The sequence below is a fragment of the Mastigoproctus giganteus genome, chromosome 4 (genome assembly GCF_048544385.1).
Source record: "Mastigoproctus giganteus isolate SK-2022 chromosome 4, ASM4854438v1, whole genome shotgun sequence".
NCBI lineage: Eukaryota > Metazoa > Arthropoda > Arachnida > Uropygi > Thelyphonidae > Mastigoproctus > Mastigoproctus giganteus.
The window spans coordinates 177,355,724-177,379,947 of NC_143578.1; the positions used below are offsets into that span (position 1 = coordinate 177,355,724).

The 24,224-nt window shown below is 37.1% G+C and overlaps 1 protein-coding gene across 1 annotated transcript in view; it reads left to right on the forward strand.

Moving 5' to 3' along the window:
• The window catches only part of LOC150087220 (mitochondrial-processing peptidase subunit alpha), a 147,891-nt gene that overhangs the window by 74,892 nt on the left and 48,775 nt on the right, over positions 1-24,224 (forward strand). The window contains exons 6-8 of the mRNA XM_090371085.1: positions 2,365-2,457; positions 11,710-11,882; positions 16,707-16,815. Of these exons, the coding sequence (XP_090227211.1) occupies positions 2,365-2,457; positions 11,710-11,882; positions 16,707-16,815 (375 nt within the window). The remainder of the gene's footprint in view (positions 1-2,364; positions 2,458-11,709; positions 11,883-16,706; positions 16,816-24,224) is intronic.

Genomic DNA, 24,224 nt, shown 5'->3' on the forward strand with positions numbered 1-24,224 from the left:
CCCTAACACAACCCATGTGTTTACTTGTACCGCAATAACTCCCAGCAGTCTCTGAAATATCCTACATCATGTTTTCCAGGCTTCTGCTCATTCCAATATTAGCAGTGCAAGAATCACTTTCACCTCTGCCAGTGGCTACTGTTAATCCTTGTATCCCCCCAAGCTAGCAGTTTTCCGACCCACCTAACACTGCCTCGATAGCATCAGCAAATATTCTTGCACCCTTTCTATTTAAGTGTATCTCATCCCTTTAGAAGTAGTCTCTCCTGTTAACAAGTACAGACCAGGCTGAAAAAAATTCTACCCCTTGAATTTTAGCAACTGAATAAACAACACCGTAAAGGCAGAGATACACTATTAACACCTCACATTTTACTAAAGCACATTTCTAGGGGTTACTACCATAAAACAATAAAAACAATTTCCAGTTGCGTTTCTGCTAGTGGAATCTGTTATAAACTGTTAGTAAACTCGATCTAATTGCATTTGCGATTATACCGATAGCTGAAATTGTGTTGGTTTTTACGTTATTATGGTGAAATGTGTTTCCCCTTCGCTGATATAAAAAACATATATACATTTTCAGAATCTTCTCTTCATTCCTATTGTGTTGCGTTCGGTTGGGGTGATTCTGCGTTCGACTGCCATTTCTTGTAAACACAAAGGCAAATCGTGCATAAGTGAATTCGGTTCATGTTATATAAGATATCGTTCCCCTATTTATAAATCGTGTATGATCGAATTCGTGTAGTGTAAACCCGTGTTATATGAGGACTGACTGTACACCTATATAATTTGGAACTTGCTGCCATTAGTAAGTTCCAAAATAATAAAATGTGATCCCTTAAGGTATTTGTGCTTGATATATTCACACCTTAAAATAATAAATGTGTGAATATATCAAGCACAAATACCTTAAGGGATCACATCAGTTGGGTGTAAGATGATTCACTTTATGACAGTTTGGTGTATGAAAATTTGATGAAAGACAATTTGAGGCTATGACAGTTTGGTGTATTACATATAGACCAGAAATTAAGGAAATCAATGAAAGGTTTGGAAAACCAAGAGAAACTTTAGACACTTAGGACATTCAGAAATTTAGAAAATAATAGGGTAAAAAATGTATTTTTTTAATCAGTTTATTTAGCATAAAAGCATTCAACTTGAGCCTACTTATAGCAAGTTGGAAAATGGATATGTGCCTATTATCTTTACAATGGCTTTCTGTCCGTATTTTAACTTTACAATATGGACATACAGTTGTGCTAATGATAATAGGCACATACTCAGCTAGTCTATGCTGCTATTCCAGGACCATGTAATTGTATCCAGGAGCCTGGATTCATGGTTGATTTTGCCCCCACCTTCTTTGGGGCACCAGATTTTAGTTTTTCCAAGTTTAATGGAATTTGGGAGGGCTAACAAATAATTTTGAAAGAGCCAAATATAAAATTTCATGAAAATACTTACACTGAAAGTGGTTATGTTATTACATGCAGAGAGAGATAGACAAATAAATAATAATTGCTGGATTTCTATTGCTCCAACATTAATGCAATTCAGCACGTTCATCACTTCTTGAATGCAGATATGTGGCTTCGGATTTTAATCCACTTGGAAGGGTAACCACCCTACTTTTAGGACTTTTACATCCAATTTGACAGAAGAAAATACAGATATTTTTGTCAAGCAGCCTTCACCAGGGGCAGATTAATTCAGCTATAGTGAGAAGAAAGCCAAAAAATTTTCTGCCCTTTCCAATCCAGATTGACTCAATCTTGTGGTTTCCAGTCTGAGTCGAAACCTTGGTTGGAAAAGCCAGCAGTGAAAGTGTTTATGAAAGCTTGACTGAATGCATTATTCATATATGCTAATGCACAGAAACAAGTGATTAATGCACTCTATCCAAAATGTGAACTGTTCACAATAAATTAACATACGTTCATCGCTAAATTACATTTACATTTCATTTACGGCATGGCTTATTAAAAGTTTGCAATTTCAGTCTTGCTTTGTTATGACTACTAATTGTTTTGTATGCTGAACTGTTTTTTATCAGATTGTCACATACAATGAATTGTCATGTATTGAATGATTGTACGTGAATTGTTGTGGACCAAATTTATTTGGACCCATATCTTAAAATGCTATTATGAGATTTTTGATACCAGTGTATTATTAATGAGATGTAGCTGAAATGAATCTCTTCTAACAGTTCTCTTAATTAATAACTTTATGCTGATAATAACTGTATGCTTTTACCCTATTCTAATGTTATAAAATAAATATTTTAGAATAGGGTTATAAAACTTTCAAATCACTCGGTTGTGCTCTTCAAATTTCCCATATTTGTTTCTGTAGTTAGAAAAAATTCGTATGACCATAAAGTTTGAATTGGAAGACATTGAAATGAGACCTGAGCAGGACCCACTGTTATTTGAAATGATACATGCTGTAAGTAGCTAAATGCATCTTATTTTATTTCAAAATATTTGTAAATATAAATAGTCAATCTTCTATTCTCATTATATATATATGGATAATTTTAATGTTTTTGTGAGTTATAATTATCATACAGACATTTGGTCAATTTTGAAACTTTCAGAATAAATCACATAGAATTTAAAACTGCTTTTTTCCCGAAACCATATTCTACCATAGCTTTTACAGTAGATTATTTATGTTGAATAAGACATTAGTAGCACTTGATATATATAAAAGAAGTATATTCTCCTTGCATTTCAAAGGCAGCCCACTGGGCTAACCAGGTGGGTAAAGTGCCTGCCTGGCAACCCAAAGGTCACGGGTTCGACCTTTGGGTTGGATCAGAGTAAAAATGCAAAAACCTTGGGAGGTGCATTATGGCCACAGAAGTCAATGTGCCAACAACTAACAAAAAAAAAAAATTTCAAAGGCAAATGAGATTTTATTTCAACACACATCCTTTATCCCACACTCCACTTTAAAATCTCGTCCTTTATCTAAACCTTGGTTTTCCAATAAATGTGCTAAGGCTGTTCAAGAGAGAACATTGCATATCATAATTGGCTTGTTTTTAATTCTTCAGTTTCATTTTCTGCCTACACCAAAGTTTGCAACAATTGTAAAGCAGTTATTAATCAGTCCAAACTAGAGCTTGAACAGGCTAAGAGTAGAAAACTTGCTTCTTGCCCTAATGGTAGCTGAGCATTCTGGTCTCTTGCCAAAGCTATTGGCCGCAACTTTTGCCCATCTCTGCTCCCACCTCTGTCAAAACCAGATGGTTCTGGACAGAGGAGGCATTGAATGGATGGTTCCATTCAATGCCTCCTGTGGTCTTCTGTCAAAAGAATGTCAGAGGGATTTTGACAAACCTTGATGCTAAGAAAGCTCCAGGTCCCGATGGTATTTCTCCACTTGTTATCAAAACCTGTGCTCCTGAACTCACTCCTATTCTTTGCCCCCTTTTTTCACTTTCTTATTCCAAAGGTGTTTTTCCTTCTGCTTGGAAATTTGCTCATATCCAGCCAGTTCCTAAAAAGGGTGACAAATCCCTCCCATCCAATTATCGTCCCATTGCAATTACTTCTACTCTTTCTAAAGTAATGGAGAAATCAATTAACCGCCAACTCTTAAACTGCCTAGAAACCTTCCGTCTGATCAATGATCGCCAGTGTCGATCCACTGGTGATATTCTGGCTTATGTTACCCATTTATGGACTAATTCAATGGAAAGGTTCGGTGAAACACAAGTAGTTGCTCTTGACATCTCAAAGGCTTTCGATCGTGTTTGGCATAAAGGTCTTCTAAACAAGCTTCCTTCTTATGGTTTGCCAACTGTTTTTAGTAATTGGTTATCCAGTTTTCTCTCCGATCGCTCACTGAGGGTGATGGTAGATGGCTCTCTGTCTTCTAACTTCTCCACTAATGCCGGTGTCCCTCAAGGTTCAGTTCTTTCCCCCACTCTTTTCCTCTTGTATATTAATGACCTTCTTCCATTGACTGGAAATCCTATTCATAGTTTTGCCGATGATAGCACATTGCATTTCACTTTCCATTTTGAGAAACCTTGCCCTGCTCAATCAGCTTCAACTTCTCGAAAATCTGCTACCAATTCCTTAAATGCCGATCTTCAGGTAATTCTCCAGTGGGGCAAAGACAACTTAGTTGATTTCAACTCTTCTAAAACTCAGTCTTGTCTTATAACTCGCAAAAAGGATTCTTCTGCTTCTATGCTTATCTTTAGTGACACTCTGATTTTTAGGCAAAATGATATATCTCTTTTGGGGATTACCCTGACTTCTAATCTCTCTTGGCACAAGCACATTTGAAATATTGCTTCCTCTGCATCTATAAAACTTGGTTTTCTCTTTCGCTCTCGCCGTTACTTTTCTTCCAAACAGCTGCTCTGTATAAATGGCAAATCCGCCCTGCCATGGAATATTGTTCCCACATTTGGGGTGGTGCCCCAAAAACCTCTCTCAGGCTTCTTGATTCCATTCAGAAGAGGGCAGTTAGGTTAATTAATGATTCATCTCTAACAGAGTCTCTCCACTCGCTGTCTCATAGACGTACTGTTTCTGCTGCATGCCTCTTCTACAGATACTTCCATGGGCACTGTTCTTCTGAATTGTTCTTCTATAATTCCCACTCCAAAACAGTTTCAAAACAGTCCGAACACGTGCTGCCACCAGCCAACATCCATTTACTGTCCAACTTCAAACTCACAGAACCAACTTTACATCTTCCTCGTTTATTCATTCTACTGCCGTTTTCTGGAACAACCTTCCTTCATATGTATTTCCTGAAAATTGCAGCCTACAGAAGTTCAAGTCCAATGTCAACAAATATCTTCTTTCATCTTCTCAACCTCCAACCTAAGCATGATACTAAGTACTATAGGTTCTAATACCTCTCGTGTTTGGTGTTTACATAAAAAAAAAAAAAAAAAAAAAAAAAAACATGTTTTTAGCTATTTAGTCTTCAAAAGCCTTGAAAAATTCCTTCCAAGGCTGAGATGATCCTATATGTGCAAAGTTAGAGCATAACTGGTGGGTGACACTAGATTTTTCTGATATGCAATTGAAATATAAACATACAGATGTGGATACTTGTCAGGCTTTTTCATGCTTTACTCTAAAAAAACATAAATATTACTTCAAAACTACTCAAACAAACTAGATCTGTACAGGTAACCCTTGTATAACACAGTAGTTAGGTTTCTATAAAATCTTTTGTATCGCAAAATGGTGTTATACAAGACTAAGATCCAGTACAAAAAAGGGGGTTACGTTCTAAAAGCTAGCAAAAATACACCATTTTTTATGTAACTACCGGAAACTTAATTTTTATTAAAAATAGTAATAATTGAACAAACATTTTACAAACTGTGATACATAATATGTCAGTTAATGTACATTCATTTAATTTTTTTCCTCTTCATTTCATTGCTGCTAACCGCAATCAAATGAGAATGTTTTCTCGGTTGCAGAATATCTTCACCTTTTGAACTTTCTTCTGCAGCATCTAGATTTTGTGTATCTTCTGCTCTCTTTAAAATATCAGTAATCTGGGTTTGTTTGCTTTTGCTTGATAGATCTTTGTAAATTTCATGGTACGCATTTTTGAAACTCCCGTTTGAACTTTGTGCTCCTTTCGGTTGAAGGATCTGCATTCAGAAAATAAGATTCTAATTGCTCGGCTAAGCTTATGCCTTCCCGTATGCTTTTTAGTGTAAAATTTGGAACTTTAGAATTTTCATCTGTGCTATCATCCTCTGAATTGATTTGGTTTACCTGCAATGCCATTTCTACCAAATCTGCTTTGCCAGCCTCTTTTTCTACCAGTAATTTTTGAATGTCTTCAGTAGTCATATCATCAAAACCTTCCCCTTCTACTGACTTAGCAAGTTCTACTATCTCACCAATTCTGTTCTCTGCCAGTTGGACCATATTTCCTGAATGAACTGACTCTGGCCATACATTTTGCCAACACGCACGTGTTGACAGTTTTACTTGAGTGAGCGATAAAGCTATGGTTCCGATACAGTCCACAATTGAAAAATGTTTCCATGCCTCCAGTACTTCAGTAGATTCAGAATTCCAATTCGGTTAGCTGGTTCGACCATATTTCCTGAATGAACTGACTGTGGCTGTACATTTTTTCAACACATATTTAATGTTGACGGTTTTAATTCTTGAGCGATAAAGTCCACAATCGAAAAATGTTCCCATGCCTCCATCACTTCAATAGATAGGGAATCAATTTCTTCCAAAATCCACTGTAACGATTTTCTGATGTAATGAGTGTTAAAGATAGATATGCCTTGATCTTATGGCTGAATTAAATAAGTTGTATTAGGTGATAGGAACATTACTTCAACATTTGGATGGCTTAAATCTTTTGGGCCGACCGGGCTAAAGTACCTGCCTAGCAACCCAAAGGTCGGGGGTTCGAATCCCTCCTCGGGCTTGGATCAGAGTACTGCAAAAACCTTGGGAGGTGCATTATGGCCACAGAAGCCTATGCGCCGACAACTACCAAAAAAAAAAAAAAAATCTTTTGGATTGTCTGGCACGTTATCCAATAGTAATAAAAATTTTAAATATAGATTTTTCAACTTTAAATAGTTTTACACAGCTAGCACAAAACAATTTAGAAACCATTCTTTAAATAAATCGGCAGTTACCCAAGCTTTTTTATTTGCTTTCCAATATACTGGTAATGCCTTTTTTATTTACACCTTTCACTGCATGAGGATTAGAGGATCTATAAACTAGCATAAGTTTTATGATGTAATCTCCTGATGCATTACTGCACATAAGTAACATTACACGATCTTTTGATGCCTTAAAACCTGGTGCAGTTTTCTCTTTTTTTTAAATAAACGTTCTGTTGGGCTTTTTTTTCCATCAAAGACCTGTCTCATCGGCATTGAAAATTTGATGTGGTGTGTATACATGCTCTTCAATAATTTTTTAAAATTCCTCTGCCTACATCTTGACAGCTTCATTATCAGTCAATGCCCTTTCTTATGTTATGTAATGAGAAGTGGTGTTTAAATTGCTGAAACCAACCTTTACTGGCAACAAACTCCTGGTTAACAGAAGATTCTCCATTTTCTTTTAAATTGTTATAAATTTTTTGTGCCGTTTGTTTAATTTCGTTGCTGTCTAATGGGATCTATTTTTTTACTGCTGTCATCAATCCAAATACTGAGAGCTTTTTTCATTTTCTCAATTATTGGTGCTCGGGGATGAGTTGTCATAATTGCGGAAATGAAAGATCCTGCAACAATAGCAGTTATAATTTTCTGTTTTTCTTTATGGTCCAGATTGTTGCTTCATTTAAATTTAAACCTTTTGCAACGTATCATACTTTTCTCTCTTTTTTAAGATGGTCCAAAATTTGTATCTTTGATTCTAGAGAAATAAAGTTTCTTTTGAGTAGCATTTTTTTACTTTCCTTAGGCATAATTTAAGGCTGGAATTAAGTTCACAACAAAGAAATTATTCCAATATGGTTCTCTTTTTGAAGGTATTCACAATACGAGATATTCTTAATAATGAAAATTCATAACTACTTAAGTAGTTGGCCACGTACAGAAATGATGCAATTGCACTATCTTGTATGCTAGTTAACTCCCTACATAACCTGAGGCTTTAGCCCTAAATTATTCTGTAATCCAGTATGGTTCCTAAGAACAAAGTTTAGTAATACATACCAGAAAAATTTATAAATGATCAAAAAAAAAAAAAAACTAAAATAACCTTACAAAAACCTTAAAAGTCACGAACTGCTCGCTTCAAAGTCACAATTTTTTATGGTCTCAAACAATCACAAGTTCAATAACACAGGGATTTCACAATAATTTTTTTTTTGCACAACAACTAGCAAATCAAGTGGGGATTCACAAAAAGTAAATGTTGAAAAATTACATCGAACATAATAGCAGGGTTTTCTCCCACTCAAAAATACCGTGTTATGTGAGGTTTGCCGCAGTTCTCTGTGTTAGAGAGAAACCGTGTTATATAAATACCATGATGTGTAAGGATTGGTGCAATTATCAATCGTGTTAGAGCAAAACCATTGATTCATTAATCAGATTGCCAATATACAGGGTGTCTCAAAAATATTGGTACAAATGTTTAGGGGAGGTAGGTAACATCTAAAGGAATGTGAATCACATAGCAACCCATAACCGGAAACGTCACGGGAAAGTAGTAGCAGAGGCACAAGAAGCAGAAATGACAAAAGAGAGTAATTAGTGATAACATTTATTTCACATAATATTAACAATGGAGTACGAGATGGATGCATTTCATGATGTTACAACAGATGCTTGAAGGTTCCACCATGAGACGCGATGCATGCATGACGCTGATGCAGCATGGATTGGCGGACACGGTCGAACGCACCTGGAGTTTCTTTGACAGTAGCAGCAGTGCAGACGAGTCTCGCCACGAGATCCATTTCCGTCTCCATAGGCGATTCATACACGATAGATTTGAGGTCCCCCCCACAGAAAGAAATCAAGGCTCGATAAATCAGGTGAGCGTGGGGGCCAGGCAACTGGTCCACCACGGCCAATCCATTGACGCCCAAAACGCCTGTTCAAATGGTCACGAACACACCTTCCATAATGGGCAGGCACCCCGTCATGTTGAAACCAAATGTTGCGTCTCACATTTGCTGGAACATTGTCAAGTAACCCTGGTAGAACTTGTTCAAGAAAGATCTGATATTTAGCGGAGTTCATGTGGGATGGTAACAGGTATGGGCCGACTAAGCAGTCACCGACCATACCTGCCCACACATTTATTGCGAAGCGATGTTGTGTTGCATGGGGGTGCACACCATGTGGGTTGTCGTGAGCCCCCACATGATGAGCATTGTGCTGATTGAATAAGCCTTCCCGAGTAAAATAAGCCTCATCCGTGACCAAAACATAGGCTGGAAAATTCAAGTCTTGAACACTTTCTTGGAGAAACCAAAAGCCACACGTGCAGGATGATCTTGGGGGAGCAGTAACTGAACCCTTTGGAGATGAAAGGAGTGTAAGGAATCGTCGTGCCAGATACGCTGTACACTGCAACGGGACACTCCTAAGGCAGAGGCAACGGCACGTGTGCTGGTAGTAGGATTATTCTGGATGGCATTAAACACACTTTCTTCCACGGCGGGAGTTCATGTCGAACGTTGTCTGCCCACACTACTCCTGTTACCTCTAAATGACCCATAATCGCACAAATTTTGATGCACACGTGCAAACAAACGGTGGTCCAGTACATGTCTGTCTGGGAAGCATTCTCCATAAATTCGTTGAGCGGCTCGTCCATTGCCCTCTTTCAATCCATACACTAGGTGCATGTCTGCCAGCTCACAGTTCGTATATTGATGCATACTCTTCGTGCAGTGACTACTGCTTGAATGAGTAAACCAGAAATTTTTCCTTGCGTGAACTGATGAACAGTCCCGTCTATTGACTTACGGTGACGTTTCGGTTATGGGTTCCTATGCGATTCACATTCCTTTAGATGTTACCTACCTCCCCTAAACGTTTGTACCAATATTTTTGAGACACCCTGTATACTCAATCCATGTCAGTTTACTGGTGATATTTTGGCTTGTGTTACCTATCTCTGATCAGCTTCCATGGAAAAGTTTGCAGAAACTCAAATAGTTCCTCTTGATATGAGTTTGGATTGTGCTTAGCACAATGGCTTTTTAAGCAAGCTTCCTTCTTGTGGTCTGGCTTGCAATTTTTGCAGTGATATAGCTAGTTTCCTCTTTGACTGATGCGATGGCTGTCTGCTAAATTCTTAATTAATGCCAGAGTTCTCTCAGGATCTGTTATTTCACTCTCTTTTTGTCTATATTAATGATCTTCTCCCATTGTTAAATTCTGTCCATAGTTGTGTTGATTATAGTGCACAGCAGGAACTTCCAATTTTGCAAACATTCTGCTTTCTGCAGACAGCTACAATTTCTGACCTTTCTTGGCACAGCCATATCACAACTATTGCTTTATCTATATTGAAGGAAAAAACAAAATAATAAAATTAACTTTCTTTTTTTCCTTTTGGCATCACTTTCTGCCAAACAGCTGCTAACTCTACCAATCTCAAATCCACCCATACATAGAATATTTTACAAGGTGTGCCAGTAAAGTTCACATACTGGTGTTGTTGTAGTTGATGAGTTTGAAAATAAACAGAAGTGGCATGTTGTAGTTCAGAATTCCTCCAACAGATGGTGGTACAGAGATTGTCCAGTAGGTTGGAAGGTTGCAAGTACCAACCAGTTTTGTTAGTAGCATTAATGTTCTGTGTCATGATTTTGCAATGGGGCAAAGAAAATTTTGATATTTTTCTAAAATTTTGCTTTAAACTGAGAAAATCTGCAACAGAAATATATGAAATGTTAAAATTGGTTTATGATGAAGAAATGCTATGTCGTACCAGTGTGTTTGAACGACATAAGTGGTTCAAAGATAGATGTTGAGGACATTTCTGATAGCCCAAGAAATCAACCTCTCAAAATAAGGACAGAGTTGCAAAAGTTTGGGAATTGTGGTAAGAGATTGTTGTTTGATCCTCAGAATGATGGCTGGATAATTTAGATATCAAAAAGGAGATAGATGATTTGTCAAATTCTGCATGATTTAGGGAAAAGGAAGTCCTGTGCAAAATTTGTAATGCACAGCCTTACGGTTGATAAGAAGCAGTGAAGAATGTCATCATGTGAAGACTTCATCCAGGCTTGTCAAGACAATCCTAATATCCTCAACTGTATTACTGTATTGTCACTGAAAATGGGTGTTAGTTGTTTCAAACGATTCAGCAACAGTGTCAGAGAATGCAGTGGACTTCAAAACCATCACCAAGACCCGAAAAGTTTAATTTCAAGAAGTTCAGGATCAAGATGAAGCTGACCGTATTTTTCAACAAAAAGAATGTGATTTGCAAGGAATTTGTATCTGAAGAGGAGAGAGTCAATGCTGCATTCTGTGTACAGCTGCTTCAAACACTATGGAAGCACATTTCCTGGTAGAGGCTGCAATTTTGACAGAAATGCAGCTAGTTCTTGTTGCACAACAATGCTCCCACCTATTACATTCTGATGAAACATGGTATTGTACAGATCAACCATCTACCCTACACTCCTAATCTACCTGCAGCAGGCTTCTTCCCCTTTCCCACGATGAAAACTGGTTTCAAAGGAAAGAGATTTCATGACGTTGAGGACACAAAGAAAAATGCAGTCACCAAACTGAGCATCATCTCTTTGGATGCCTCTGATGATTCTTCAGAAACTTTTAGAATGGTGTAATAAATGCATTCAGTCAGGTGGTGATCACTTTGAATTAAAATGAAACCATTTTTGAGCTTCTTCACTTTGTGTTCTTTTCATTGTACCAGTCCTGGAACTTAATTGTCACACCTCATATATGTGTAAATTTAAAGAGACCTCTAAATTTTATGTATTATATTAAAGTAAGGAGCTAGTATGGCTCCAAAAATATATTATTATAGTTAAAATTGTATTCAAATATTGATTTCTACTATTATTTAATTGAGTTCTGTTATTGTTTACTATTTTGATTATTTCTTTTTTAGCTAAAGTAATTTATAATGATTTCTAAAAACCAATTTCATAACTAAAGTTTCTTGTATATTAAAATAATAAAGACCTTGAAAGTGTTCTCTATCCATTAATATTTTTCAGGCAGCTTATCGAGATAACACATTAGGATTACCCAAGTTATGCCCAAAAGAAAATCTGTTAGTCATTGACCGTAATGTTCTCTTCACATATTTAAATCAGTATTATGTTCCAAGTAGGATGGTAGTAGCAGGAGTAAGCACTGATCATGATGCACTGGTGGAATATGCACAGAAGTGAGTAACGTTCAGATATAAATGTGAAAATTCTCAATGACATTGTTAATTTAACTGGCACAATGGCAACAGATAAAAACTTGAGAATCATGCTATAACTAATCTTAACATAATATGCACTTGTGTTTATTGGTTTTTATATCTGCCAGTCAAACAGCACATTTTCTGAATGTTATTTGCTATTTTACGATGTCAACAAGCAAACTGATAGCCTGAAATGAACATATGCACATGTTCATTTCATGTGTTCTAAAGTGCTCTAATAATCATTCAGATCTGATAACCTAATATTAAGTTAATAAGTGTGCATTATATGTTGGCAATTCCTGTTTTAATTATGCTAATATGCAGATTGACAAAATTTATAGCCGTGTAAATCATACTGGAATTATGCATAATAGATTCTGTAACTGAAGCAAATGAGCATGTGCTTATCATTCTGTCATTAGCATTAGTAGAGGCATATGATGCAAGAAAGCAAGCTTATGCAGAATCAGCCAAAAAAAACCCCCTTCCCTTTCATCCATCCATTCATTCGTTCCAAATGCCTGTCCAGCTCAGCTTTAAATTTATTTAGGCTATTAGCTTTCACAACAAAAGATGGAAGCCTGTTCCATCAATCAACTGCCCGCTGGCTAAAGGCAAATTTCCGCCCATCTATTCTACAACTGTCTTTCCTCAATTTAAAACTGTGCCCCCTCAGGTTCTTAGTCTGAGTAAGATGAAAAATCCCATCAGCATTCAGCTTGCTCAACCCATTCAAGGCCTTATACACCTCAATCAGATCACCTCGCAGGTGCCTACTCTCCAGGCACTGCAATTTGCAGAACTTAAGCCTTTCTTGTTAAGGGCACCCCTTTGTTCCCCTCACAAATCTAGTTTCCCTTCTTTGTACTCATTCTGGCAACTCTACATCCTTCCTAAAATGAGGCCTTCAGACCTGTGTATAGGTCTGGAGGCCTCACTCTAGGTGTGGCCTCACCCACCATTGCCTTGTATAACGGAATTATCACCTCCCTCTCCCTGCTAGCAAAATTCCTATATATCATTGACAAGACTCCATGACCTGCCCTGGCAGCTCGTCTGCACTGCTCAGCAAACTTCATATTTGGCTGCACAATTACCCCCAGGTCTTTTTCGCTTTCCACTTCCCTGAGTATAGTACCACCCAGTTGGTACGTTTCTCTTTGGTTATTGCTACCCATATGCAGTACTTTGCAGTTGTCAATGTTAAATTTACTACAGTTGCCACTTCTCAACCCTTTTTCCCAACTTATCTAGATCCAGTTGGAGTAGCATACTGTCATTACTGTCGTTAACAACCCTGCCAACCTTTGTATACAACAATGGGCCCAACACCGAACCCTGGGGAACTCCACTAATAACATTTGTCCACAAAGAGCAGTGTCCATTGATTACCACTCTCTGTTGTCTCCAATCAACCATCCTTTTATCCATTGTAGCAGCTTAACCTTTGTGCCATACCTCTCCAATTTGTACAACAGTCTTCCATATGCAACATTTTCAAAAGTTTTCCTGAAATCCAAGTATATGATATCAAAATTATTTTTGGCATTCAGTTCCTTTGTGACCACATCATAGTATCCAATCAAATTGGTCAGACAAGACCTCCCTTTGACAAACCCATGCTGTGTCTTAACTATTACTGCAGTCTTGTCTAGATGATCCTGCAGTGCTTCTTTAACCAGTGATTCCATTATTTTCCCTGGAACACAAATTAAACTAACAGGTCTGTAGTTACTTGTGTCACCTTTTGAACCTCTTTTGTGAATTGGTGATACATTTGCACATCTCCAGTCCATGGGGACCTCCCCTGAGTCCAAGGAAGCTCTCATAATTATGGCTAAGGGTTTGCTTACTTCCTTTGCTGCCTCCTTTAATATAACTGGATAGATCCCATCCACACCAGGTGCCTTCCTTATGTTTAAATTCAACAATTTCTCCTCCACTTTGCTCTCAGTTATTACAAAATCACTTAGCTCCCTATTAGCGTTTGATAAACTTCTGACACTCCCCTCATTGAATAACTCCTCGTGTCTGAATGTAGATGCAAAGTACTCATTCAGTTTATCAGGTACCTGAGCATGATCATCAATAGTCAATCCATCTATATTAAGTGGTCCAATCTGATTCATCCCTTTCCTTCTAGAGTTCACATAAGTAAAGAACATCTTGCTGTTTTTCTTTGCATCCTTTGCCAAAGATTTCTCATAATCTGCCTTCGCCTGCCTTACCTCCTTTGTGACTTGATTACAGACTATTTTATATGTGCCATAGACTTGTGTCACCTGATACTTTATATGCATTCCATACATTCTTCTTTTCTGCCACTAGCCTCATTAATTCTGAACAGAGGGAACGCAGTTAAAGCCCTATATAGTCCCAGTGCTAACATACTCCTTCGGAATTGTAGTAGACAAAGACAGTGATGACCAAGAGCCACCAACACCACCCAAAATCGGTCGTGGAGAGACCAAACATAGCTTGGAAGGGAGACAGAATGATTTTTCATGGACTTCATTGAGCAACATAAGAAAGCGAATGAGAACCTGAAGGACTACTTTCAGAGAAACACAGTGCCACTCTACCAGGCCATAAGGCAGACAGACAAGCAGCATACCCAAATCAGTCTAAGCAAGAAGCCCTGCCCAGACAGAAGAAACAAAGATAGAAAGATAGGCATAGAAAGGGCTCCATGGCAGACACTAAAATAACCTCCATCAAGACCACATAGATAAAATGGCTTCCAGTGCAAGACTCTCTTCTACAAGACTGAAGGTGAAGGATTCATGCTTACCAGGTAATCAATACCAGAAGCTATAGAAAATACATTGCAGAGCAACCTGAAATGATAGATGACACGTGTCGACAATGCCACCTGTCCCCAGAAACAGTCTAGCACATCACTGCAGGATGTAGGGTAATCACTTTTATGTTGATTACCCTCTGTTCAGCCTAGATGGAGTATGCTCATAAACACGACCAGGTCACCAGGATAATATATCAGAAGCCAGCAAGGAAATACCAATTGATCAAAAAAAAGTGTTTTGTATTACAAATATGAACCACAGGCTATACTAGAGACCCCAACCCTCAAGCTGTACTGGGACCATGCCATAATAACAGATAAGATGATTTCGCACATCAGACCGGACATAACTCTCAACCACTAGAAGGAAAAGATCAGGACATACACAGACCTAAGGCAGGTCAAAGAGATGGGGCATATGGAACAAGTAATGACCATCTCAACACCATGTCAACTGCTGCCAAAGACCCTATACAAGAGCCTAGCGGCAATAGGCCTTCCAGAAAACACCTACAAGGAACTGCAGAAAGTTGCAATCCTGAACACCAATATGATAGTCAGAGTTCCTCAACCAATAGTAATAAAAGACAGACATAATCATCCTGAGCACTTGGTACCAGTATCCGTCATGGGGTGAGTACCCCTCCCCCATCGGGAAGAAATAATAATATTATTAAAAATTGGGGGGGAAATACAAAAAAAAAAAAAGAAATTTATGATATTTTCGGAACACCTGGGTTTTAGTCATAATACAGTGAAGTCTCTCCATTTGGGCTGTAGTTATCCTCAGGCATAGGAACTGGGACTTTTTCAGTTTGCACAACATCACAGTTGACTTGTGAACATGCATATGTACAGACATTAGACGCTAGTGTAGTATGGCTTGAAATATGCTATTTGTGTTTATATCTATATAAATCAGCATATTAGACTCTGGGTCTTGGTTATAATTATCTGTGATATTGTTTCTGTGGAAAAATTGCTTTTGACTGCCATTATTTTGACTTACACATTTTCCCATAAAATGTGCTGTAACTAAGAAAACAAAAAACTTCCATTAATTTGAGGATTTTTCTATATTGCAATAGTCCAATTACTAGAAGTCATCTTTTGCCCTCCATGATTGTAACAAGTAGTAACAGTGATTCATTCATTGCTGAGCATGCCCTTATATTTTCCTCATTTTAATGTGTGTAAATTATTTAGAGTATTTGTGATATAAAGCTGTTTCATTGATGTTTTTGATGTCACATACATTATAATGTGCCCGAAAAATCAGGCATTGATCTTAAGCCAGTTATTGATGACTTCATTCACTGACTGCACTATCTGTCAATTGACTTCCATTTCAAGGTCTGCTGAGGATTAATCACCCTTCTATGTGCAAAGTCTGTGACACCATTTTATCTGTCTTGCATATTTTATTTTATTATGTTAAATTTATTGATACCTGACATGCTTTACTGCTTTTAACCATCTGGGGCTTATACACATTGTTTTAAATATCAGTTCTAATCTTTGATTATACTTGAAAGACTAATAATTGATTTTATGATGTTAAATTCAAATTTGAAGCAGACCATTTGTCCTCTTTCCCCCCCCCCCCTTTTGTCCTAATCCTTCAGACTCATTTTCTTAAAACTGTTGAAATAGTCAATCTTCAAGCTGACAACTAAATGCTTTGGGAGTGAGGGGAGGGTGGTATTTGATAGTGAGAACAGGTATCAAACAGGTCTCAAAAACAGAGTTGCTATGCCTCACAAGATGATATTTCAAATTTAAGAATAAGTGTTTCTGTAAAAAATGTTTCTAAAATTTGCCATAACTGACATTTGTTAGCAGTTTAAATCAAGAACATTGGAAAAAGCATGTGCTATGGTAATATATGATTTATTCAAATTAATAAAATTACACACATAAGCTATACGCTGTGTTTATGTATATAGACACAGAAAAATTTTTCTTTGCTAAATTATGTAAAACTGAATTATTAGGTATTTTGTTGAGAAGAGACCTGCGTGGGAGGAGGAACCAAATCTTATATTGAAAAGTAATGTTACTACTGATACCTCTCTTGCACAATACACAGGAGGACTAGTCAAGGTGAGTTAAAAACAATAATAGAATTTAATTTTGTTTCTATTATACATTTAATTTTTCCATTTAACCATCCTTATTGTCACTGCAAGACACACAAAGTTATCTCTATCTGTTTTTAGCCAAAATATGGTTAGTTCTTGATCACGAAGAATTATTCTTTTATACTATTCATTTATGTTGATAGGTGAGACTGCTTCTACAGGGTTGGGGTGCACTTAAATAGAAAGGGTGCAAGAATATTTGTTGATGCTATCGAGACAGTGTTAGCTGGGTCGGAAAACTGCTAACTTGGGGAGATACACAGACTAAAAGATTAACAGTGGCGGCAGGAAGAGGCAAAAATGATTCTTGCACTGCTTCTATTAGAATGAGCAGCAGCCTGGAAAGCAGGGTGCTAGAGATTTCCAGGACTGCTGGGAGTCATAGTGGAACAAGTAAATACGTAGGCTGTGTTAGGGTAACTAAAAGTAGAAACAGGTGCATGTATACTTGCATGTACACCAATGCTAGGAGTATAGTTAATGAATTTGATAAGTTTGAAGTGCTGGTTAAGACATCAAAGGCGGATATTGTTGGGATATCAGATACATGGTGTCACACAGATATAAGCAGTGCAGAATTGGAATTGGGGAGAAATGATAGACAGGACAGGAAGGGAGGAGGGGTTATGCTGTTAGTTAGAAACATAAAATCTAAGCAAGTACATCCAATCGACATTGGGTGACAATGCAATGTTGAGTCAGTTTGGTGTGAAATAAGCACTGGAAAAGAGAAAATGAGAGTAGGAGTGTGTTATAGGCCTAATGAATCTGATGAGTATAATGAGCAATTGTGCAGAGAAATAGGGTGGGCCAATAAATCAGAATGTCTTATAATGGGGGATTTTAACCTTCCCAATATTGACTGGAACTTGTGGGTTGGTCACTCACACCTTAGCAAGACTTGTGAATTTATTGGATGACTGTTTTCTACAGCAACATGTTCGAGAGGCAACCAGAAGGAGTAATACTCTTGATCTGATAATCAGCAGTGATTATTCATGCATTAAGAATTTGCAGATAAAGGAACCACTGGGTGACAGAGATCAGTGTGGGATTTACTTGAAGTTGTAACTACCGTCAAGAGGAAAGGTTTTTGCTTTCATAAAGGTGACTACATGGGTCTCAGAGAGTTTTTTTTAATTCTATACAGTGGGATCAACTGATGATGTTACTAACGTTGAATTCTAAATTGCAACCCTTCAGGGACTTAATCTTGTAGGCTTTTCATACGAACTAAGAAATAATGTTCAGGGTTTAGGCCTAAATGGATGTCAGATGAATTAATGAGGCTCGTGGCAGAGAAGAAAAATGTATGGGATGCATATAAATTATCAGGTGACACAAGTCTATGGCACATAAAATAGTCTGTAATCAAGTCACAAAACAGGTTAGGCAGGCAAAGGAAGATTATGAGAAATCTTTGGCAAAGGATGCAAAGAAAAACAGCAAAGAGTTCTTTACTTACATGAACTCTAGAAGGAAAGGGATGAATCAGATTGGCCCACTTAACATAGATGAGTTGACTATTGATGATCATGCTCAGGTAGCAGATAAACTGAATAGGTATTTTGCATCTACATTCACACACGAAGAGTTATTCAAGGAGGGGAATGCCAGAAGTTTATTAAACTCTTAACAGGGAGCTAAGTGATTTTATAATAACTGAGAGCAAAGTGGAAGAGAAATTGTTGAAGTTAAACATAAGGAAGGCACCTGGGGTGGACGGGATCTATCCACTTATATTAAAGGAGGCAGCAAAGGAAGTAAGCAAACACTTAGCCATAATTATGAGACCTCCCCTGAGTCTAAGGACTCAGGGGAGGTCTCCATGAACTGGAGATGTGCAAATGTATCACCAATTCACAAAGGGGGTTTAAAAGGTGACACAAGTAACTATAGACCTGTGAGTTTAACTTGTGTTCCGGTGGAAAAAAAAAAAAAGAAGTTGCTACAATGGATAAAGGGATTGAGAGTTGACAGAGTGTTTCTACAATGGATAAGGGCGTGAGAGACGACAGAGAGTAGTAATCAGTGTACACTGCTACTTCGTGGATGAATGTTATTAGTGGAGTTCTTTGTGTATTTGTTGTTTTGTGTATTCATAAATGATACTGATGAAGGTATATCAGGCTTAATGTCCAAGTTTGCAGATGATACAAAGGTTGGCAGGGATGTTAACGACAGTAAAGACAGTATGCTACTCCACCTGGATCTAGATAAGTTGGGCAAATGGACTGAGAAGTGGCAACTGAAGTTTAACATTGACAAATGCAAAGTATTGCATATGGGTAGCAATGACCCAGAAGAAATGTACCAACTGTGTGTTACTACACTAAATCAAGTGGAAAATGAAAAAGACCTCGGGGTAATTGTGCAGTCAAATATGAAGTTCACTGAGCAGTGTAGGCAGGCTGCCTACACTGCTCCAGGGCAGGTCATGGAATCTTGTCAATGATATATAGGAATTTTGCTAGCAGGAACAGGAGGTGATTATCCCATTGTGCAAAGCAGTGGTCAGGCCACAGTTTGAGTACTGTGTGCAGGTCTGGAGGCCTCATTTTAGGAAGGATGTAGAGTTGCTAGAATGAGTACAAAGAAGGGCAACAAGATTGGTATGGGGAACAAAGGGATGCTCTCACCAAGAAAGGCTTAATTCTGCAAATTGCAGTGCCTGGAGAGTAGGCTCATGCAAGGTGATCTGATTGAGGTGTATATGGCCTTGAATGGGTTTAGCAAGCTGAATGCTCATGGGATTCTTCCTCTTGCTCAGATTAGGAACCTGAGGGGGCATAGATTCAAATTGAGCAAAGACAATTGTAGAATAGATGTGTGGAAGTTTGCCTTTAGCCAGCGGATGGTTGATTGGTAGAACAGACTTCCATCTCTTGTTGTGAAAGTTGATAGCCCAAATGATTTTAAGGCTGGATTGGACTAGCATTTGGAATGAATGGAGGGGTGAAATGAGAGTATGTTTTTTTTTTTTTTTTTTTGGCTGATGCTGCATATTCTTGCATCTTATACCTCTACTATTGCTAATGTACTAACCACAAAAGTGAAAAATGGTTGGGTTTATTGACACTGATGTGGATTTCAGTTATTCTCAGACTTAAATTCTTCATTCACATGTTATAAAAACAGGCAGAAACAATGTAGAATCTATAATGTAATGTACTCTATCACTTACTGGCATTGTGTTGTGGTCTATATTGTTACAACACACTGTGACATAATATAGGTTGTAACCTATATTATGTTGTCACACAATGAGTGCCATTAATAATGAAAGTCGGGCATAGGAATATTTCAAAGTAATTTTTGTAATCAAAGAGAAAAAAGTACAAAATGACTTATTTTACCATAAACAGTATTATTTAGCAGTGTAATTAATGTAGTTAAATGCAGGAACTTTCATTTGATAATCCATTTGCAAGGTCTACTGCTTTACTACTTGGATAGTGGCATATGCAAGGTAGTTGATGATAAAAGGTATTAGGGATAATTGGACAGTATAATATAAAGGTCTTTGATGGTGCAAACAATCTGTTAGCACAGTTCATGGTATTCTTGCAGTGATATAGTGGAACTTTGTAAAGTATAGACAAAGATGGTTATTTCATTTGGTAAAGCAATGGTTAAATAAATTCTACAGATTTGGAAACCTTTTTTTTTTTTTTTTATAACCCTTTGGAAAAAGTATAGATAAGATTTGTCTTAACTTTATATGTTACGATATTTCAAAATGAGACATTCGCAAGGTGACCTGATTGAAATATTTAATAAATATTTCAATCAAATAAATATTGATTTTTTTATAATATTATTAATGTAATTTTTGAAAGTTTCTTTTATTGATGTTTAGTAGATTTTACAATGGTTGCAAGATCCGCCTTGAACACCTCATCAGGTAGTACCATGACTCCAATGAAAATAGTCGAAGGTGATTTCTGGGTGAGTCATTTTTTTTATCCTTTTCAGAACCTGTGGCATGTATTCCAAGGTTGACCTAGTGGACAATCATGGCTCACCTGGTGATTCTTTTCTTTGTCACCATTGTAAGGAGTGTATCAATCTTAAGTTAAAATTTGGTGCATTGTTAGAACAGTTTGGGTCATTGAAAAAACAGGTGCTTTCCCTCGAGAATAATGTAATTGTGAACTCGTCAGCGACTCAAGACTCTAGTAACCTACCAAGTGATGGACTCCCAATTTTGGCCCCAGAACAGAATAACCAAGTTCAAACTACTCTGGTTCAAAAGGACTTAGTTCTATTAGGAGACTCTATTGTCAGGGAAATGGGAAATATTTTTTATAATAAGGATAGGTAGACTAGAACTAGGGTATGTCTGCTGGGAGCAACTATTAATGATGTCATCAACAGACTGTCAGGTTTTAAGGTGGGTAAGGAGAATATTATTATTCGTGTGGGGACTAATGACATGAAGCATATATGATCTGACAATTTGTTAGACAAAATAGAACCATGCTGAAGAAATACCGCGAGTTAGGTCACAACATCTATGTCTGCAATTCCGCCCCGGCACGATAGGAAGGGTTATATGGTGAAAGCCTTGTGGATTAACTCAAGATTTGAAGGACTCTGCAAGGCTTTTGGGGTGAAATTTTTATCAGCTTGGCCTGCACTTGTAGGTAGAAGGAATCTGTTTTGTAGATATGGGATACATTTAAACAAAGATGGTGCTGGTGCAAGAGTTTTTGCCAGTATTATTGAAGATACCTAAAGGTTCAGGGAAACTGCTAGTTTAAGAGAACAAGGGTAATGTAGATACGCATTTATCTGATAATATTGGTCAAAGTAACACTTTCAAATACCTCAAGAGTTCTTGTTTATTACTGCAACAGAACATATTAGCAAAATGTTCTGAGGGCAGAAAAGTTTCAAATGAGCGGGTAGCTAATACCAAGGAAGCGAGCTTAAATAACTTTAAGGGGTGCATCAGGGTAGTTAACTGTACTAGAACACTCAGTCTTAATTGTTTATACCAGTGATTCTTAATGGGGGGTATGGGACTCAATCTCTGAACAATTTTTAAAAATTTTGTTAGATTAGTTTATTAACTATCATTATTATCAATACAGATTGAGACAACGAGACCGCTAACCAATCAGCGATTGGTTAGCGGTCATCACGGACATCTTTCCACTTCCCAGTATTGCCAGTTGATATGTTGGCGTGGTCAGAGTTAGATTGCTCCCTTTGTCCAGCCGTTATGTACACCTTTCTTTTTGTTACAAGTGAGTGTCTATTTTGAAATAATATTTTTCAGATACTGTTACTTCATAAAAAAATTATTTTATTTTTCATTTGAAATTTAAATTTCCATTTCGCATTTTAATTTTTTTATTTTTTATTTTTTCACAGAATGTTGCAAAATGTCATCTATCAAAAAACAGAAGTGGAATGATGAATATGTTGGTTTTGACTTCACCTGTGTGACAGAACAAAATGGAATTGAAAGATCCCAATGCATGATTTGCAACTTGGTAATGAGCAGTGGAAATTCGAAGGCATCAGGATTGAGAGAACATCTCGAAACCAAGCACAGTAATCATGTTGGAAACTCGATTGATACTTTCAAGTTGAAAAGAATTCATTATGATCAGAAAGCTCTTTCATCATATGGGTTTGCTCCTCCTGGGAAACCTCTTCTGGAAACCTAAAAAAAAAGTTTCGTACATGATTGTCAAAGAAAAGAAACCCCACACAATCGGAGAAAGCCTAGTGAAGCACTGGAGATGGCTAAAGTTGTGCTGCAAGAGGATGCCTTGAAGCAAATGAGTCAGGTGTCCTTGTCCAACAACACTGTACAGCAAAGAATTAAAGACGTGAGCGAGGTCATAATAACCCAAGTTGTCAGCAAGATTAAAAACAGTCCTGCAAAAATCAGCATGCAGCTTGATGAATCAACTGACGTTTCAAACCGCAGTCAATTGCTCGTATTTGTACGATATGTTCATGAAAAGAACATCAAGGAAGAGCTCTTATTGTGTGATCGACTATAAACAACAACCAAAGCAGCTGTTGTCTTCAATTTTGATCCAATTCTTCATTGATTGCCATGAGTTAGCATGAGATTTGATTGGGTCTGTATTTGTACAGATGGAAGATGTAACTACCATCAAGAGGAAGGATTTTTGTTTTCATAAAGGTGACTACTTGGGTCTCAGAGTTTTTTTTTTTTAATTCTATACAGTGGGACCAACTGATGATGAAACCATCATCAAATTCTAAATGGGAAGTGTTCAAGGAATTAATCACAGAAGCCTCTAGTGTTTTCATACCAACTAAGGAATACTCTTCAATCTATAGGCCTAAATGGATGGCAGATGAAGTGATGAGACTGTTGGCAGAGAAATAAAATGAATGGGATGCATATAAATTATTGAGCAACACAGAAGCTTATGGTAGATATAAACAATTCTGTAATCAAGCCACAAAGAAGGTTAGGCAAGTGAACGGATTACGAGAAATCTTTAGGAAAGGATGCAAAGACTGTTACTTATGTAAATACTAGAAGGAAAGGATGAATAAAATTGGTCCACTCGATGTCTATGTTTGACTGTTGATGATCCTGCTCAGGCTGAATGAGTATTTTGCATCTACATCGAGAAATGAGGAATTCTCTAGGGAAGGGGATGCTAGAGTTTATCAAACTGTTAACAGGAACTAAATGATTTTGTCATAACTGAGACGAAACAGTTAATTGCGGAAACATTAGAAATGAGATTAAATGTTAACTCTATTAATATACGCAGTAATTAATAGTTAACATTTAATATAATATTATATTATATTATATTAAACCTTATAATATTTCGGACTCGTGGATGCTTACGTGCATGCATGAATAGTAATTCATACATTGGTTTATATAAATAATCTTGTGTCAGGTGTTGTTAATTTTATATAAAATGGGGGATATCATTCACAAATTCACTTTTGTACTTCTTGTGAACACGGTAACAAACCGAATAAGGTGGTCTCTTAAAAGAAGTTAATAACGATTTTAAAGTTTAACTTATGTGTGAATTAATTTATTTGTGTCGTTGTTTTTAGAATTTTGCAACAGTTGTTTTTCAATTCTCATGATGGCGTGTGGTGTTGGTTTTTGGAGGTTGGTGGCCGCCGTCTTTCCATGATTCTTTCCGATTCCCTTGACGTGATATGAGAGTTGAATACATGCTTATTCTAATTAATAGTTATTTTAACTTGATTCATTTATGAAAATACACGGAGGGGTAAGTTCATATTATAATCATTCGCAATTGATTGTTGAGAGACCATTGTATAACAGTCCTACTCAAAGGTATGAGGTGTTCACCTATAATTTAATATTATTATAATAATAATAAT